Genomic DNA, 20,985 nt, shown 5'->3' on the forward strand with positions numbered 1-20,985 from the left:
GATATTTTCCACTACAACAGTTGGGACCATAGCAAATGAGTTGTGAATTGTGGTTTTTACGCTTCACGTACATACATAAACTTTCACTAAGAAAAAGATCATCAATACACTAGTGACAGGGACATTCTAGTAACCAATGAGAGCCATGCTTTCAAACATTGCACACAAAAATACATTACTCAGGATTCTCTGATTGATAAAACACACTCAAGTCATTTTATTCATCAATCCTTGCGGGTGCTGATAAAGCACCATTGGTTCCATTTTAACATGAAATTATATGTTTATACACCATAAGACATGAATGAGTAGTGTACATTTTATTGGCTGACATGCCAGAAAGTCTCTTTACATAGCAGCCTTTGAATTTCACATGTGACATATTGTTTTTTATGAAACCCATAATGGAGTTACTCCATAATTTGTTTGTTTGCCCTATTTCATAGTTCAGAGAGAGTTGCTTCTACTTCTTAGTGAACCGAGCAAAAGCGGATGCAAACCTATTTCGGGCTGCTATGGCATCAGGACTGTTTTGGTCGTCTGAGCTACCGCCATCACTTTCAGACTCTTTGAAAAATGACAGAAGGCTTGCAAATTTCTGCTTAGATGTGTCAATCTCTGAAGATCTGCTATCCGACATATTCTCGGAGGCAAAAGAGAGATTGAGATTGTCCTGGTTGATACTGTTGTCCTCACTACTGCTGGAGCTTTCCGAATCGGAACTGTCTTGCCCAGCTAACCTTTTACTATTAGTATTGTCATCACTACAGTCCTCAACTGTAATCTTCGGAATGGCTTTTGTCTCACTCCTTTTTGAACTCAAATTGTTCCTAGAATTCGACAGTTTCACATTATCTCTAGATCTTGCTGGCTTTATATTGTCCTGAGATCTGGACTGCCTCGTATTAGTTTTAGATGAGGTCTTTTTCACATTGCTAGGTGGACACATGTTGACCTCTGCCTGCACAGTTTCATTGACAATCGCAATAGAGGTGTTGCTTCTGCTCTTCCTTTCACGGCCTTCCTTGCTGGAGCTTCTTGATCGTCTCTCCTTGGGCTGAGCAAGGATGTTCTTGCTGTGTTTCCTATTGGGAACTAATTTCTCATCAGATTTCGTCCTGCTTTCTTGCAGTGATCTTGGACTAACCTCTGGGTCATCAGATGATTCGTCAACTTCTATGTTTTGTTGCACTGTGTTCGTGGTGGGTGTCCTTCCTTGTGGCCGTTTTTTCTTTGATTTGGTTACAAGAGCCTTTAGCACCCCATTTGTCAGATCACCCTGTGATCGTTGAGTCTCTTCATCGTCACCTGCTGGGTCATAGCCTCGATTATACTTGGCCAGTTGCCGCTTCTGGCTACGGACAGTGTCCCTGAAGTCGTAAAAGAATCTGATTCACTGTAAAGATCTGGAGCTCCTTTCACGAAGAGCCTTTACTAAGGGTAACCTTAACTCCCATTCTTTAACATTGCACTAAGGTTACCTTAGTGACTTACGATCACCTTACTGCTTTGTAAAAGGAGGCCCTGAGCAGTCTGATTATGTGCTTTTGATTTAGCGTTATTGACTTCTAGGTTTAAGTATATGAGACATTCTTAACCCATTTCAGTTTATACAGGGGGATGTTTAGAAAGAATTAAATTGCTGCCAAACAAATGACAAGGACAACTCAGTTGTTTCATGTTGCTTTTGTTGATGTGACAGATGAAAGAATCGTGCCCTTTACCTTTTGTAGGAGTAGCATACCACTGGTAGAATGACTAATGTACCTGACAAGTTTCTCTTTGATGGCCCTCTCTTTCACCGACCTCTTCCCGTGAACTACTGCAACAGGGATCTTGTGTCGGTCTGGGGATGGAGATGCAGTGATCACCTTGGGGGGATCGGCACCTCCTGACATCATCTTGGCCAACCGAGCTGCTGTCAGTACTGATGATACTGAAAGAGAGCAACAGATGTTAGTGTTTGTCCTGTCAGAGATGCTCAATCCATGGCAGTTCATAGTAGTTGGTGTAACGTTAGAAAAAGCAAACGAAAGCTCCTCATCAAGACTGTTATTTCTTAGTTTATAGCTACACACCTTCCAAAATGTTTGTCAAGATTTGTTTTTCATTATTGAATATCAGAAATTCTTTGATATGACAATTGCCACAAGAGTACCCAAATGGAAAGATACTGTTTCACCAGAACCGGTGGCGTACCTGCATTCGTCATGTCCTTCTTCTTGGCCTTAGGTTTTGGAGCCACTGCTGGTCCTTTCCTCTGAATTAATCCATCACCCTCAGTGCCACGTTTTGCTGGAACAACAACATGCAAAAGTTATCATTGCCCAGTTTCCTGCCATCTGCTCAGCTGGGAGAAGAGTGAGTGAGTTTAGTTTTACGCCGCTTTTAGCAATATCACGGCGGGGGACACCAGAAAAGGGCTTCACACATTTTACCCATGTAGGGAATCAAACCTGTCTTCAGCGATGAGCGAACGCTTTAACCACTAGGCTGCCCCACCGCCCCCGGCTGGGAGAAAAGGGTTGTGTGAGAGGATGCAAAAGTGGCCACTGTATATTTCAGCTTAATAACGGTCGTAAAAAATAGAGATTATTACATGAGCAAGTGTGTCATACGACTTATGTGAAATTTTGTATTGCAAGAGCGAGGGCAATACATAATTTTGCACGAGTTTCGTATAAGTCGTGTGGCACACTTGCGAGTGTAATAATTTCTTTATTATCCATTTTATTCATGAACATTTGTGCAGTAAATACGGTAAGCAAGTGACTGCACTGTTCAATGACTTCACGTTCAATTGTTTAAGTGACGTCACAGACGACGAAATATGTGCACGATATATATGACACTGGTTATGTTTCACCATATGGATAATAGATTTAGATTATGCAACGTGTGTATGGAAACACTGCTTACCATCTGCCATAGCGTAGACTTTCCTTCTACCTTCCGTCCTTTCCTGAAACACAATTTTGGAAACTGTTCACAGCATAAATTCAAAGATATGAAATTCCCATCTGTTAACGCAATGACTTAAATGACTGTTGAGTTTTGTTTGTAATCCTTGTGGCTTGGAACATTTACGTGTAGAGTTTCTAAGTTGTGTTTTAAATATGGAGCACCTTTAGAATACAGCACCACAACTTCTCGTGAGGACGATCTCTGCCGTAGGTCACGTGTCATTAAGACAAGCAACCAGTTTGTGAGAACCCGTCGGACGCGAACCCGCGACCTTCGGATTGTTAGCTCGACAGCTAACCGACTGAGCTACGTCCACACTGTTGCTCAATGTGCGAATTTATCAAGTCATTCCTGTGACGTCACGGAAATGAACGGAAAGAGTCGAATAGTTCACAGACAATTACGAATGCTACGGGTAGACTTGGTGTCTCGTGATTTTATTCTACGGACAATTGCCGAATGTATCCGATGCCATTTGGCACACTCGTCCCATTCCGTAATCTACAAATTAACGTGTGGCGTGGAATGAGCCGATATGCCTCAAACTGAAAGGGTTGTTGACGTCAGGCGTCAGACGTAGATTTCACGGGGCATGCATGAATGACGCGCTTTTATATAAATCGGTGTTTTCGTGACAGAAAAGTGATGTAGAGAAAACTAAGGATAATGTGGATCGCACTAAGGAACGAGGGAGACATGAGCATGTGTAGTGACGGCACGAGGGTGAGTAAGCCTTCGAATCATTACTGAACAAAATTTTATGTTGCGTGTGAAAGAGGCTTGAATGCTGCAAATTCCAGGCCAATTTCCATTAGCCCAAAATTTCTACATTAACCCATTTCATTATGTACTTTCGACGTTTTTGGTTTCCCGTTTTTGTGTGAAAAAAGAGTATTAAAATGCAAAAAGGAAAAACAACAAATGGTACTCACGTATTACACCGGACATGTACCTACTATATTGGATTAGGTGCCTAACCTTAAACCCTAAACCCTAACCCTAACCCTTTGAAATAATCCTAATAAATAGAATGCATTGACCGAACCACCGGACATGTACCTACTATATTGCATTAGGTCCCAAACCCCAACCCTAACCCTAATCCCTTGAATTAATCCTAACCCTAACCCTAGTCCTAGCCCTAACCCTAACCCTAATGCCTTGGATTAATCCTAATAAATAGAATGCATTGACCGAACCGGCACAAACACGACTGACGTGTCTAGTGTAATGCATTATTACCGCTTCGAAAAATAAAATACTAATAAAACACTTTTCTATGTAATGGTGCAAATTACTGAATGACAAAACTATATATGTAAATTTTAAAAATTACAAAATACACAAAACATAACACCTCAGCAGCCCGTAATACAAATAAATATGAGCGTATTAGTGAAAAAAGAAAAATATTTCAAACTGGTGCTTGCAAAATATTGCGCATCCGCCGGTATACAACTACTGGAAACTCTCAACATCGTTGGGCTTATGCAATAACATAGCTCGTAGAGATGACTGACTGAGTTTAGTTTTACGCCGCTTTTAGCAATATTCCAGCAATATCACGGCGGGGGACACCAGAAATGGGCTTAACATCGTAGAGATGAAACACCAGTGAGCGGAGCTTATACGCACTCGCTGAGCCAGACAACCGTGTTACCATGCAGGCGTCATAGGGCATTGTTTCGAGAACGTGCTTTCGAACAAAATCACATTACATTACGTAAAAGGGTATTATGACGTATTTTTAAAGTTTGTGGTGCAGGGCCCGGTTGTTCAAAACTCGGTTATCTTTTAACCAGCCGTTAAGTACATTTAACCGACCGTTACCTAATAACAGAGGGTTATCTTGTTGTTCAAAACTCTGTTAACTTTTAACAGGCTGTTAACGTGACGTTAAGTTAACACACCTAAGGACCGCCGCTAACTTTTTAACAGTGTGGTTAACTCGCAAATGGCGTTCATGGCTAACACTGCTTTCATGAGGCCAGTTCAGCAAAGAAAGAATAGGGTGTATCGTGGACTGGATTTCGACACTGGAAATTATTCTGACGAAGAGTTACATACGAAACTGTAACTATGCACTTCATAGGAACTAAAATACATGTTGTACAAGAACATGATGCCTACGTTTCATCTTTTAACACTTGTGTAAAGGTTTATATATGTTTTACTACACTAAATGTGTGAATTTCTTCTGTAAATATTATTCAAACAAACACTTTCAAAGAATCAAACCCGTACACCCTATACCCACGTATGACATGATATTGAACAAGACTAAATGTAGATAATTATAGTTTCATGAAAAAATATCCGAATGATTACATTATGATACTGAAAGTGTAATCGGCGGGATATGGTGATTGAGTATACTCTTATTCTACCGACCTTCACCTCAGAGAAATTGCCAAATATGTACAACAATGTTGACGTATGACATCACTACCGTTGATATTTCTTAAAAAATGGCGGCTGACATGGGTTTTGCGAGGACCCTTCCCTTGATTCAGGCATCGTTTGTACATAAATATGAGATGTAAGTAATCAGAATGATTCTGACTATCTGTGTATTGTTACATGTTTTTAATAGGGCTTCCACGGGTACTCGAGTACTCGAGGACGAGTCGGGTTCAGCTGGACTCGAGTCCATTTTCAAGGACTCGAGGACTCGAAAAGGGGAGATAACTCGAATTATTTGACGTTGACAGACTGTCTGCCATGTGCTAAGCACGAGCGGCCGTTAACGTCTAATATTAAGATAAGATATAACTTTATTATCCCGGAGGAAATTCTTATACATCCAAACTGTCTCAAAATGAATATATACACAGTTCACAAAAATATACACAATAACATGCTCAAAACGAATGCTATTTACAAATAAATCTGACATGATATAATTCAATTAACCACATAGGTAAAGAGGCTGAATAATTCTAGTTCTAATCACATGATGGTGTGATTCAAAATATTTGTTGTATTCACGAATACTTGATGGTATGAAAGACTGTCTAGCTCTGTTTGTTTTGAGGGAAGGTAATCGACAGCAGCGTCCAGAAGGAAGTAGTTCAAAATGGTGAGATCAAATATATCAACTATCAAATCTAATTTTAGCTGCCTTTTTGACAATCTGGCGCTCATAGATAAAGGGAATATACTCGAAAGACACTCCAGAAATTTTGCAAGCAGTATTAACAATTTTGAAAAGTTTGGTTTTGTTGCGATGAGACACATCCCCATACCAACATAGAAAATTGTAGGTCAACACACTTTGAATAAAGGTTTGATAAAAAACTGTCATTACGGTTTTGTCAATGTCTTGACGATAATAATGTTCAGAATCAGAAATTAGGCCAGTAACAGTGGCGTCATCTGCAAATTTCACAGTGAACAAGTCATAAATTGACAAGTAAAAGTCATTGGTATACAAAATGAAGAGTACGGATGAAGGAACACAGCCATGTGGATCTCCAGTAGAGGTTGAGAGCAAAGAAGATTGATAGCCACTGACACTGACATACTGAGTGCTATGTACCCTGAATTTTTAATCCATCTGATAATGTTTTTATTAACACCTAGATTAAATAGCTTACTCCTCACAGGGTGTGGCTGTATGGTATTAGTTGTTACAAGTCTGCAGATGAGAGTAATTATTATACATCGTTTGAGATTTCACTTCTTAAAATGATTAGGTAACTATCTTGACAATTGATAGACATGGAGAGTGAGTGAGTGAGTTGAGTTTTACGCCGCACTCAGCAATATTCCAGCTATATGGCGGCGGTCTGTAAATAATCGAGAAGATAAAAAATCATATGTATGGGCATATCTTGATCTGGATAGAGAAAAGAGCAAAATAACCAAAATGCCGCATGTGCAGTATATCACTGCGTTTTGCAGGCAGTACAAGAAGTACGAAGAACAAAACATTTGTCAAGTAAACATCCAAATATTGATTCTGACCAATAGGAAATGTTAGTCACATGACGATATGAAGTCGGAAAGAAGTAAGTGTTCACTTGTGTGATCGGAACACGTCATGCAATTTACGCTATCGTTTGCTTGAAAGGTATGAATTTTTCGAGTACTCGGGTCCGAGTCGAGTCTCATCCCTCAGTATAAAGTACTCGAGTCCACAAAAATGGACTCGTTGAAGCCCTATTTGATTCCATGCACAGATAAATTACAGTCATTAAAACTATGCTCCATTAATCGGACAATACCAGTGATGTAAAACCCGTGAATTTCCGGGTTAGAATATTGATCTTCAGTAACCCATGCCAGAGCTACAGATAACTTTTGGGTCATTGAGTTATGTACTCGCTTGTGTTCATCTCAATTGGGTATCCTAATTTTCCTTTGAGTAACCAAATACCTTGTACTCATCTCACTCAAACTCAATTGGGTATTTTGCCATTTTCCAATAATTTAAAAATATAATAAAGTTTAAATTTGAGTGTTTTTATTTATATTTGATCTGTAATATGAGAAGCGATAAGAAAAACTGCAAGTTGTCAAGTTCATATCCTGAAATAGAACCTCTCAGTATACCTCAGTTATAGTATCTATCCACCGGTACGCATATTAAGATTTGACATTTTTGTGTGTACGCGTGTAAGATCACATTTATTGAGTATTTACAAAAATTCAAGCGTACTTGTACGCAATAGACTCAATAGGAATTGAGTTTTCACATAAATATTTGCGTAATTTACGCAGATACGCAGCTTATCTGTACCTCTGCATGCTTGTCGTAAGAGGCGACTAACGGGATCGGGTGGTCAAACTCGCTGACTTGGTTGACACATGTCATCGTATCCCAATAGCACACATCGATGCTCATGTTGTTGATCACTGGATTGTCTCGTCCAGACTCGATTATTTACAGACCGCCGCCATATAGCTGGAATATTGCTGAGTGTGGCGTAAAACTAAACTCACTCACTCATTGATGTAAATGTGTGTTACGTCAAAAACGAAAAAGACAAGCTATTGTCTGCCCTTGTCATTACAGAGCTCCTAGAAATAGGACTCGATTCCAGCTGTACCCGACCCGGATTCGAGTACCGTAGTACCCGTCCCAGCCTTAGAATTCAGTGATGCATTTGTCGCCGCTGAATATGAGATATATGTGATGTAATTGGCAACTCAATACCGGCCTTCGCGAAACGTTGTGAGTTGTGAGTGATATGCAGGCCTACTTCGTAGTCAGTTTGATTAAATGTTATATTTGAATATCGAAACCTTTTTGTCACAGCGAACACAACACTATCTCTTGTCATTTTACACGATAATGTTTGGAATTTTAAACTTATTTTATAACAATATCTGAATGCTAATGTTATACACTGATGTATTTTATATAAGGAATACAATGGTACAATAGTATTTCTCTGCCGAATCGTTGCAGCGTTCTATAATACACTTATGAAATTTAATACATGTTTTCCGTCCTTGAAGACATTGAAAAGAACTATCTATGCATTTTCTATAGTCACTTGTGAATTGAACTAAATGGAGGTTCATCTGATCAGTGAGTATCGAGGAAATTATGTTCATCTATTACAGCGTTCTATAATACACTTATGAAATATGATACATGTTTTCCGACCTTGAAGTCATTAAAAAGAATTATGCATTTTCTGCAGTCACTTGTGAATTGAAATAAATGAAGGTTCATCTGATTAATGAGTATCGAGGAAATTATGTTCATCTATACATTAGACGCAGCTTCATGTTTTTCAAGACATCTTTCCGGAATATGCGTCTGCGAAGGCGTTCAGATAATGGCGATATTGCACAGTTTTATTCATGAGATTCCTGTCAACAGTAAGGTCGAATAATAAATCGATTTTATTCAGCAGTGTTGGCCCTGGGGCCTATAGTACAATTACAGTTTGATTACTTGCACGTGGTGCTAGTAAAATATTAAGTTTCTATTGGCATTGAATGCATACTTGAGATAAAAAGCTAATGGTATTATTGTCACAACATCTATATTGTTTGATGTTAAAAGATTTGGCAATGTGTGTTCATACATATGATATTGATAGCATCTTAATGACTTTGCCATACAGTCATGACAATTTAAGGAGTGAAAAGTGAGCGATAGGTCTTGTGGGAATTCAAAGATTCATTAAGACTGTAGCCGTCTAAGCGTAACTCCTGTGTGTAATACTTGTAAATATTCTATCCACTGAAAACATGCTTCTACTATTAATATTACATGTATTTTCATGGATTCATCATATTTTATCTATAGCTGTGCTATAGTTTCTCATTAAAATGTCTTTTCTGTTGTCGGAATTGAAGTAAGTCCCACACAGAGCTGGGATCATATGTCTTTGAAATATATATGCAAACGTCTGGAACCTTGTGTTCCAATACAAGCGTTCGTAGCGCTACGACATTCGCATGCCTATGATAAACTATAGAGTTGGTCTCAACCATTGACTGGATTACATTCTCATCGTCAGCAGAGAAATTTCGACTTCTCTTTTTCCTTGGGGTGCAGGCGACATTTCGCGATTCCATTTTTGGTAATCCGGAAGTAAACAGAAAACGGAATTGTGGGATATATGAAAGCTAACCAGTGACGTTAACCACACTATTAAACTTTGACGGCGACGTTAGCTAACGGCATGACTAACCATGTTTTGAACAACGCATATTTAACGTTCGGTTACCTAACGGCCGGTTAAGGATTTAACCGGCCGTTAGGAGTTAACCGGCGGTTAAGATAACCGAGTATTGAACAACCGGGCCCAGTATTCTAAAGGTAGGCCTGGGGATTCAAACTGGGTTTCTCACGAGAAGAGCGTACGCTTTTATGACTGGGCTATCCATCCCCTCCAGTCCCTCAATAATACATTAAAATGATCAAGATAAACCAATGCATGTATCTACTCACATATTCCAACTGCATGCGCAGGTCGTTGTTCGACTCCCTGAGGGACCGTCCCACAGACACCAGGTAGTATATCGTCATCCTGTAAAGGGGGGATAACTACTCACAACATATGTACTGCCTGGACTAAACAGTTTATATTTATGGCAAGTAGCATCTTCAATTATGAACTCGTATAACAACAAAATGTATCATCAGTTATTAGCAACACCAAAGAAGCATCAGTATGTGTGGAAAGGGGCACCTAGACAGGAAAAAAAAAGAGTTCAGTGTTATTGCAGCTCCAGCAAGGGGTTAAGTGGAGAAAGGAACAGTGTAAAGGGGTGAACTTTATGTCCATAACTTATAACGCTGCCTACAGACAAAATACACGAATAGATCCGGGATGTATTCAATATGATTTTTCAGATTGGTGAATGGGAGTTTGGACTTCTTGATTTGATTGTTTCAAGTCGCAATCAGCAATATTCCAGCCACATGAGGGCGGTCTGTAAGTATTGGACTAGACGATCCTGTGATTGACGCTCTGATGTTTGGTTTCGTTGTTTACGCCACACTCGGTTGTATGAGGGAGGTCTGTAAATAATCGAATCTGAACCAGACAATCCAATCAACGGCATGAGCATCGATCTACTCAATGGAGATACGATGACGTGTTAACCAAGTAGCGAGCCTGACCACCCGATCCCGTTAGTCGCATCTTACAAGCATGGGTTTCTGAGGACCAATTCGAACCCAGATCTTCAAGGGTTGATTGACGCTATGAACATAGATCTAAGCAACTGGAATACGATGACATGCTCCAAAACGTCGGCAGTCTGACCACCCAATCCGTAATTCGCCTCCCAAGCCTCTTATTGGGATAAGTAAAATATATAGTCGGTTCTCACAGCAGCAGGAGGAAGACGGGGATGATGACGCCAGGGGAGGCGGCGTATTCCAGGATAGAGTTGACGGCTGGCGGTAGCCCGCTCTGCATGGCGTCCCCCAGGACTTGGTACATCGTGCTTTGACCACTGAAACATCAACGTCCGTTACCGTAACAATCTGATCAATTATCATGAATGACAAGGAAACATGCATGTCTTTTTCTGACCCGTTTCATGCATGTACTATTTGCTAAATAATTTATTACAAAACACATAGTCATTGGACATAAGTATCCGTCACTGTGCATAATTTCAATAGACTTGCATGTTAATTTGGTGCAGCTAGAAAAATTGTCTTGAATTTACTTTTCGTTTGATCTTGTTCATATTTTGCACATGTGTCATGAATCATCTCAGCTGCAAAGACATAATTTCCGTTATATTTTACATTCAGTATTTCAAGAATGACCACACTTTGATTGATGCGTGTCATGGTTATAACAAGTTTTAACATGGCGGCCAGTGGGGAAAGAATACACAATGATGTATATATGTTGCTCATGTAACTACAATGCGGAAAGAAAATAAATGAAGGAACATTACATTGAAATTACGTATCTGTGACCAAGATGATTTCTTAACTACCTGCAAACTTTGACAACCAAATGACGAAAACTTAATGAAAAATTATTACGGTTACACTAAAATAACATGCAAGTCTATGAGAATTTTGCCGACTGACGAATACTTATGTCCCATGACTGTATGTATGTATGTACCAACGTACACGCGTGCGTGCGTGTTTGATGAGTACATTTACTGGACACATTCCCAGAGTTTAGTTGGGAATATGCAGGAGAACCTTCCTTTGTGGTTGTTGCATACCATTACAGATCTTCGGTTTTCCACATTGACGGTGATTTGTTATGTTGAGTGAGTGAGTTTAGTCTTACGCCGCACTCCGCAAATTCCAGCTATACGGCGGCAGTCTGTAAATAATAGAGTCTGGACCAGACAATCCAGTGATCAAAAACATCAGCATTGATCTGTGTCAGCGAGCCTCACCACCGATCCCGTTAGTCGCCTCCTACAAGCATGGGTTACTAAAGATCAATTCTAATCCAGATCTTCACGGGTCTGTTATCTCCTAAATAAAGGGAGAAAAAGTGCGCCTAAAGCACCAAACAAGTCTGCCGACAGGTATCCGTTATATCGCAAGAGTTTCCGATTTTTTTTCCAAGTATTCTCTCAATTAACTGAATTACAAAACTAAATGCATATGCCCCACATTGTTGAGAGCCATTTCTGTCTCTGTCCCTGAACCGTATTATTTTCCCTTCCTACCACACAATGAAGCACGTCTAGATTTCCACAGGCTCCTAATCTCCCATCCCATTGCGACCCCTTTTCATTTTAAAAGGAATTATTTGTTTATGTCAAAGCGTTAGTCTGTTCGCTGGGATATATCATCGTGTATTTAGCACTGGCATTTACATACTTGGCATCAATATCAAACATCTGTATGCGTTCACTTTTACAATTTTCAACATTTATGTAAGGAGTCTCTCACCTGGGCTGGCTAAATTGCGACTTCTGGTAAGAGGTGTTTTCGTACATCCAACCCTACCTCTGCTGTGAAAAATCCATCGGTTTCTATCACCTATCACAGTATGTCCTCCATGTAAAACAACCGAAAGTCGCTAAGCACAGAGTTGATGACGTCATACGCCTGTCATTATAACATGACGTCATCCTGACGTATACATTCGAACGGCATAGTTGGGGCATGGGTGATTGTCGACACTGCCCATTTCAATATCTGAATACCCACTTCGTGAAATAAGAAGTGATGTATTTAAGTAGCGAGGTGACTCAAACCTTTACCAGTTCTGTGAAACTCATGAGCCTGAAGTCTACCGCTGCAAAATCTTTAATCCTATTCTGGGCGAAGTGCGATTCGAAACCATGATGATAGGAGTAAGAAAATTAGGCCCTGTTCTTACAAGGGAAATCCAGGGTTGTTTGTTTCATCGTTGTTTACGTCACACGCAGCAATATTCCAAGTAAATTATGGTAAACCCCGTGGATGCCAGAGGGTCTTAGATGTCCCTCCTCTTCAACTTTCACTTTGAAGTCAAATAAAATTCAAAATATATCACCCACACAAATACACTTAACAGTTTTGAATTTAGCGGGAAATGTCCTGTTTCGAATACCATCCACTATCATCTAAGACAAAGCAAAAGTGCTGAAAATGATGTTTCAACGTAGGTACATAAGGAAATCCCGATTCACAGCTAGCGTTATTTGGTGTGTGTTTTAAAATGTAAAAAGCGGAGAAATTTACTGTTTTTTAACGGATGAGGTGAGGTGAGGTGAAATTGGGTTTAACGTCGTACTTGAGAATATTTCGCTCATATGAAGACGTGCATGCGTGTGTATGTGTATGTGTATGTGCGGCTGCTTGTACTAGCCCAGACTTAAGCTGGTTTCATAGTGCTAGCTCACTGAGATACCAGGCCGCAGTGAAGCATGAATATCCCACTCAGACACATTATACTGACTCCGAGCCGACCAGTCCTTGTTGTACCCATTAATGCCGAGCGCCAGGCAGGGACCAACAAGTACCATATTTTAACGTCTTTTGGTATGACGCGGTCGGGGATCGAACCCGCGACCTTCCGCTCTCCTTTATGACACAATATCGGACAACACTTAACAGTTTCTATTTACTCAAACCGCCTAATTGAGTTTACACCTTCGGATAGGAAAATTAAAAAAAATATTCCCGTGTAACTTTATAGCTGTAGGTGAGTGAGTGAGTTGAGTTTTACGTCGCACTCAGCAATATTCTAGCTATATGGCGGCGGTCTGTAAATAATCGAGTCTGGACCAGACAATCCAGTGATCAACAGCATGAGCATCGATCTACGCAATTGGGATACGATGACATGTGTCAACCAAGCCAGCAAGCCTGACCACCTGATCCCGTTAGTCGCCTCTTAGGACAAGCATGGGTTGCTGAAGATTAATTCGAACCCAGGGCCTAGATTTTCGAAGCTCTCTTAGCGCTAAGATCGTCGTAAGTTAATGTTAATGTATCGCACTTACGACTATCTTAGTGCTAAGAGAGCTTCGAAAATCTAGGCCCTGATCTTCACGGATCTTAACTGTAGGTAATCTCTGGCAACGTTCACTTTTCAGATCTTATGGAAATGTGAGTCAGAAAAAGACCCTCGGCATCTAGGGGGTTAAAGGAAATGTTAAAAGATAAGAACATCTTACCTGAATGGCCCACATCTGGGTGACGGCTCCACGCCCACGATAGCGAACAACGGCGGAAGCATACACAGAAACAACATGACGAGAAGTAGTGCGTAGTAGAAGTTGTTGGAACGCGAGGCTCGGAATATCCGCTCCTGCGGTACATTACACACCATGACTGACCAACAACGGACATACACCATGATCATCAGCTTGAACATGTTCAAAACCGGAAGTCCGGGCGCAAAGAAAGTACCGAGCCTGGAAGAGCAAATTGCCAAACTTCATTCAAAGGGTGGAGAAATAATTCACAATCAAAACTGTGTAATTTTCATATATAATCCGACTTCTCGGTCTGTCTCGTTAGATTTATGTGACTAGCAGTCAATATAGAGAAACACCGTTTCACCCATTAAATGAGTAAGTTTGAAAACATAAGTCATTCTGATTTTCATCGAAACCGAAAAAGCCAAAACCGTTTTGTTTTTTCCTCAAATTAATTAATTTGAGTTTTAAGCTGCTTATATTCAACCGACCCTTTCTGGTGATACGAAAACATGCATATCGCATTTTATTCATTTTAACAGAATCGGACCTGGATGACGAGCGAACACTTCTTTGATCACTGTGCCACTAGACAATAAGTGTGGTCAGACGTACCATATTACTCCTTGGTTGTTAATCAAGTGAAGAAGGTTCTCGGCCGTCTTAAAGTCCGGATATTCTGGCTGAAAAACACAAAAAACTCGTGGACTTCGAAGTTTACAGAATGTTGAGTACAGTGAATTTTCTATTGCTGCCTTCAAGGGAAAATATGTAAAATAAATAGAATACTCTGAGTGACGGTTTCCTCAATTATCCAGCGAATAATAATAGAACGAAGATACAATAAGCTGGATAATCGAGGATGGTAGGACAGTTCATAAAATAGTAAAGAAAACTGAAAAACAATAAATGCCTACTTTAAAAATATTTGATTATTGTTTAACGCCGCACTGAGCAATATTCCAGCTATATGACAGTGGTCGATAAATAATCGAGTCTGGACCAGACAATCCAGTGACTGACATCATAAGCATCGATCTACGCTGTTGGGATAGGGTGGCCCGATCCCGTTAGTCGCCTCTCACAAACACGGGTTGCTGAAGAGCAATTCTAACATGATCCTCCATAAGAATTACTTTAGATTATTATGTCAAATATGAAATTGAATCATTACAAGCAGCGAGCGAATGTAATGGCTTCTGTATAGGACGATTCGTACATTCTCACATCTGCCGAGGTAATTTTATTTTTAATTCAATTTTTTTATAATCTGAAATAGAGGACAGGCTCAAATGCTTATCAAACAGCACCCTTGTAAACCACTCCAAAGAAATCAACACCCGATTCTTTTATACGTTACAGTACAGTCCGTTTGAGACAAAATGATATACCGATGAATTGCAATCTAACATAAAACAAATAGACATAAAAGAATCAAACCAAAGCGGAGTGCAATAAAACAACAGACCAACTCTAGAAAAAATTGCATAATAAAAAGTTGTCTAAGAAACTGTCATCATTTATTTGTGCGTTTTCCCATTTTGTTACAAGGGCGCAGTGGCAACTAAAGGAACAGCGGGAAGTAGTATAGGGAATGGGGGTTCTGTGACAGGCCGATTAAGAGCGTCATTATATATCTATTCCGCTTCCAGCCCCCAGTATAAATTAACAATTTCGAGCAGAGACACCATTCGATGCACATCCCAGACCCCTATAGGAGCCTTAAAATCTGTAGGGTACCATGAGTTTCGGCAACCCCCGGGCGGGAACGAGGACTGCAATACGTCCCCAAGCCGCAGACGGTGCCGGATGCTAAGCAGCCACCAGTTACCCCCGGTCATAGAATGGGATTCTGTGACAGGCCAACTAAGAGTGTCATTATATACCAATTCCGCTTTGAGCAGAGACACCATTCGATGCACAGCCCAGGCCAACCACTCAGTGGTTTATGAGCGTGTGCCCATACGCGTAAGTCGTGACGCCGTCGGCGGCGATCCACCGTTTGGTGTCCATGGGCGACAGTGACGTCTTGTTGATGGTGATGCCGTAGATGTTGTGTTTGTCGCTTCTCAACGCATTCATTCGGTGTTTGAATGTCTTATTCTTGAACAGAGCTTGTTTGAAGAGGACGTGCTTGATGTGTTGTTTCACCACGTATTTCTTGACCCCCTTTGCCTTTCGGATCTCACCCTTGTCAGCTTTCAAGATGGAGTACATCTTAGGCCTCAAGCCGACGTATTCGGCAATGGGTGTGCCCGCGCATTCGTCCTTCATCTTGCCGAGGACCTTTTTGTTGATCGTGCTGTGTAGGGCATGGTCCTTAGGGTAATCGCTGGTGTCGTACAGGTGTATGTGTTTTGCCATGTCCTTGTACACGTCCTCGGTGTGTATATCCAGCAACAAGGAATCCGTGTCCGTGTACAGCAGCTCGCATCGATCACCGTATTGCTTCTTGAGCTGGTTGTAGTAGAAATCATACATGAGATGTTTGGACAGGTCGAGAATGCTCATCCCCACGTAGACGGGTCGGTTGAGCTTGATGTGACTTTTGTTCATGTGCAGCGCCGCCAAGTCGTTATCGAATAGCTTGCTTCTGTTGAAGGCCGGGCTAGCGATCAGCTTCCTGAGCTTTTCCTCCTGGTGCGATCGCACGAGTTTGACCGTCACCCGTTTTCTCAGGTTCTCCATCGTCTTACCAAACACCGAGTTGTTCATGAGCTTATACAAGTTCTTCTCGAAGTCACTGGTGGCCAGCTTTCGCAGGTCCGTGTTCATTCTGATGTAGGGCTCCATCCAAGGACTTTGGTCAAACTTCAGCACCCTATGAATTTTGGTCAGTTTCATACCCAACGATAGGTACAGCTGCAGGTTGCGATAGTGCACGACGTACTTGGTCTTGTTCATCAAGTTCGGAACGAGTTTTTCCACCCGAGCCAGGGTGTTCTCACCCAACAAGTCCCGCTGATAGTCGGACATCCAGTCTCGGCAGACCATCAACCGTTCGGGGGCCAGCGGGTAGCTGTTGTGAGCAGCGTGTAATGCCTCGGGATACTCCAGATCCACTTCGAGGATGTAACCCTTCCCCGAATCTGGCGCGATGCTCGTGATATCGATCTCATCATTCAACCACTCAAACCCACCAGTAGGCAGAGACTGACTCATAGCCCAACCGTACAGGTTGTTGGCGTCGAGGTAGAGGAGATGATTGGTGGGCTTGCTAGAGTCGTAGCCTTCCACGTACTTATTGTTGGCTCTTGCGTACCGTTTGGCGGCCATGGAGATCCCACCTCGCAATCCTTTTTCGATGAACAGGTGCATGTCGTAATCCGTGAGCAATTCCAGCTTAACTCCGGTTTTCTTCAGCAGCGCATCCCACGATAGACCGGGGCTGGTGTAGTACCATGCAGGGTCGAGTTGATACTGTTTCAAACATGTCCTCCTAAATGTCTCGAACACATCGGCTAGCAGGAGCACGTCCGTTCTCAAGTACAGGTCGTGGTAGTCACCCAGATTCTTACATCCCAGTTTCCCCCACACGTTCTGCGCGTGGTCGTAATCGTCTTGGGAGATATGGGATTCGGTCAGGCTGCTGTAAAATCGACCGATGGGAGGTAATCGGGTCTCATCGAACTTAGACCAATCATCCATGTACTCGTATGGGTACACACCCTTCCTCATCAGCAGGGGCCGAGTCTCGACATTGGTGTATCGACCAGTGATGGGGAAGGTGTCATTGGCTTTGACCAAGCTATCGAGCGATGACAGGAGGAACTGAGCGCTGTCAATGAATCTCAGACCGTTGAGCGAGAACGAGATGTATTTTTCCATGTTGTTGGGGATGCACTTGATATCACCGTCGACCTTCGAGATGGCCTGCATGATCAGGTGGGCATCGTACCCTCTCAGATTGTGGAAGACCACGGGGATGTTGATTGTTTTAGGGTTGATTCTAAGCTGGAGGTTGCACGCGCGTTATGGGCGGCACCTCGGTACCGGCCGGTGATGTGGCAGTGATCTCTCACAACATCCCCATTCAGCGGCCCCTGACATATATGGCAATTCTCAGCACGCTTGTGGGCGACTTGGTCCTTCGGCGTCATGCGCATGGGGCAGCGGTGTACAGCCTTTTCCTGATGATTTTCTCTTCCTGTTGCAAACACATCAGGAATCGTTCGGCCGCGCCAGGACCTCGGTAGATGACTGGAGCATTCGTTTGTCCATCGCATCGGACGACCACATACCCGAACCCGCAGGCTTGGTGTTCTTGGGTCTTGCACGTAAAACTTTGCTCAGTGTTGGGCACGTCGTGGTCGACCCGTTTGATGAGGGCTTCGAAGTCTGCATAGATCATGTAAGGCACAGGCATCTGATGTTTGTGGTTGGTGAATTTCAAGATGTTGTCGCCTTCCTTAGGCATGTCAATTCGGATCGCCGTCTCTCCTACACCTAGGCAATCCCCCTGGTGCGCTTGCAGCAGGTCGGCTCGCGTAAAACCGTGCAGACATCGTTCGCAGAAGTGTTTCTTTTCTCTGTGCATCGATTGATCGTGCAACAGTCGGCTCAGATTTTTTATTGCCGTGTAGTGATACTGGCCGTCTTTTTCGATGAGGAATATATTGGTTCTACGCACGGTTTTATCATCCACAGGGCTTATCCTATGCACGATGGTTTTGTCGCCTTCGTGGCCGAACACATTGATGGCCACCTTGTTTTGCTTTTCGAATTGCGTCCAGTAAGAGATGGGTGTTAAGCGTTCTACACCCGTGAAGTCGAACCTGGATTCTTCGATCGATGGATAGCTGGAACGCCTGCCCGGATTACCCCTTGGTTCATGCGTAGCAGCTATGACCGCCACCACCGCACAGTAATCATTAACATCGCCGCCTTGGGTTTTGAGGTTAACGAGGGCCTTTTTGACCTTGAAATGCTTGGGCACTGGTATGTGCGTCCCACCTTTGAGTGGCATGTAGTTCGCTATGTCGAGATAAATGGTGTTGATTTTGTCTACCACCCATCCAGAGCCCAGGTGGGTATATCTCTCCAACGACTCTTGTATTTTCTGCAACGACGCGTCGATGGAGGATTCAATCAATTCTGGTTGGGTTAGGGCTTCCTGTTTACCTCTGAAATAGGGTGCAACGTACTCAGTACTACCGTCCGTATTCTGCTTTTGGAGCTCCATTTTCATCGTTAGTTGGTACTTGATGCTTTTCAAGTCGCCTAGTTCTTCGCGGAGTTTACTAGCAATGGGGGGTTTGACTGTACCGGTATCAATATTGGAATCAACCGTCATTATCCAACCCCGGAGATACTTACCCACGGCGTGCTCTGTTGGCACGAATCTCAACTCGACTGGCCTGGTGTCTTCCAGCAAGGTGATCAGCTCGGCTCTTCTCATGCGGGAATAACCCTTCAATCCCCGTTCTTTAGCTCGGAGTTTGAGGTCTCGCACGGTAGGGGGCTTGGTATATTTCATTTCGAGCAAGGTGAGCAGTTGGGGTTTCCTAAGGCGGGAATAACCCGTCAGTCCACGACTTTTGGCGAGAGCTTTGAGTTCGATGACAGTAGTCATGGTGTATACCATATGCGGAGCCACATGTCTAATAGGGTGTTTTCAATGTGCAGATAATCCCGTCAGCCTTCAAAAAAATATGAATCACCCCTTAAACTTTCGTCCTGAGCAGCCGGTTACGTTCGTTGAGGTAGTCTTTCTTCTTATTGTAAATAAGTTGGTTTCGAACTACGTCCCTCCCATGGTCTTTGCACAACCCATAATGTCCTTTGACCCCTATGCCGCATACTTTGCATACGTAATTGACATGACCCTTTCTCACACAGTGGGCATGTGAGTGGCAATATTCAGTCATACAGCGTTTGCCGCAGGTTGCCGGCTTGCCGAGCAATACCCATTTGCAATAATGGGTTCCCACGGGCCACATGTTGTATACCTTATGCGGAGTCAAATGTCTAAATGAATGTTACTACATGCGGAAGGGGTCCGGGGTTTGGGGCTTGGGTGTTGCTGGGGAAACTGGTTTGCTATGCTTCCAGGTCTTGTGGATGACCTTCCAGAGTAATACGGCAGCTATCGAAACATAGGTTAACCTTTGGGCTGATTCTACCATCTCCCGCACCTTCTGGATACCCAGACGGGTATCTTCTTGTTCCTCTTCTATTTCCTCCAGGACTTCATCATTGTCATCATCCTTGTCCAACCTCGACAGGATGTCAACCAACAAATTCGATGATGTATTCGCGGTTTGCTCCACATGAGTCTCGAGACTCCCCCAGGCGATCGTAGAAGTCCTGGATGGTTGGTAACGTACTACCAGGTATTGTTACTTTCGATCTATCCCGAGTCACCTTTTGTGGTTCGTCGACCGGCAACGATACTTGTGGGTCATCGACTGGCAACGATACTTCTGGTTCTTCGATCGGATCTCTCCATATGTCGTAGAGTCTTGTGGACCCAATACCGAAGCGCTTTTTGACCTCGCTTGCTGGGAGCACCCCTCGAAGGGAGCGTATTTCTTGGATCTTATCCGAAGGTAAATCTCTTTTTGGTGGCATGGTTGTTTTTCCTGGGCATATATATATCCATACTTCCTATATACCTATATGGGGATCCCAATCCTCTCCCAGGAATCCCAATCCTCTCCCAGTAATCCCAATCCTCCCAGGAATCCCAATCCTCCCAAGGAATCCCAACCTTTCCCAGGAAACTCCTAGCAATGCTTATCAAATGCTTAGCAATGCTTAGCAATGCTTAGCAATACTTAGCAAATGCTTAGCAAATGCTTAGCAATGCTTAGCAATACTTAGCAAAACAAGCAAACTTCTAGGTTCTGTCTAGTGTACCCTAGTATGTCTAGTGTGCCCTAGATTCCCATATAGACAATTTGTTGCAACTGTAGATATATAGTACAACCAAAT

The 20,985-nt window shown here is 42.5% G+C and overlaps 1 protein-coding gene across 1 annotated transcript in view; it reads right to left on the reverse strand.

The window, feature by feature from the left end:
* Positions 1–387: 387 nt before the first annotated feature.
* Positions 388–20,985, reverse strand: part of LOC124264127 (transmembrane channel-like protein 3) — a 42,944-nt gene continuing 22,346 nt past the window's right edge. The window contains exons 10-17 of the mRNA XM_046698847.1: positions 14,668–14,735; positions 14,029–14,268; positions 10,765–10,890; positions 9,878–9,956; positions 2,920–2,962; positions 2,200–2,295; positions 1,768–1,936; positions 388–1,370 (exon numbers count right to left, since the gene is read on the reverse strand). Of these exons, the coding sequence (XP_046554803.1) occupies positions 464–1,370; positions 1,768–1,936; positions 2,200–2,295; positions 2,920–2,962; positions 9,878–9,956; positions 10,765–10,890; positions 14,029–14,268; positions 14,668–14,735 (1,728 nt within the window). The 3' untranslated portion in view covers positions 388–463. The remainder of the gene's footprint in view (positions 1,371–1,767; positions 1,937–2,199; positions 2,296–2,919; positions 2,963–9,877; positions 9,957–10,764; positions 10,891–14,028; positions 14,269–14,667; positions 14,736–20,985) is intronic.

This window comes from Haliotis rubra, unplaced genomic scaffold, assembly GCF_003918875.1.
Source record: "Haliotis rubra isolate DU_JTF1 unplaced genomic scaffold, ASM391887v1 Scf91, whole genome shotgun sequence".
Lineage (NCBI taxonomy): Eukaryota > Metazoa > Mollusca > Gastropoda > Lepetellida > Haliotidae > Haliotis > Haliotis rubra.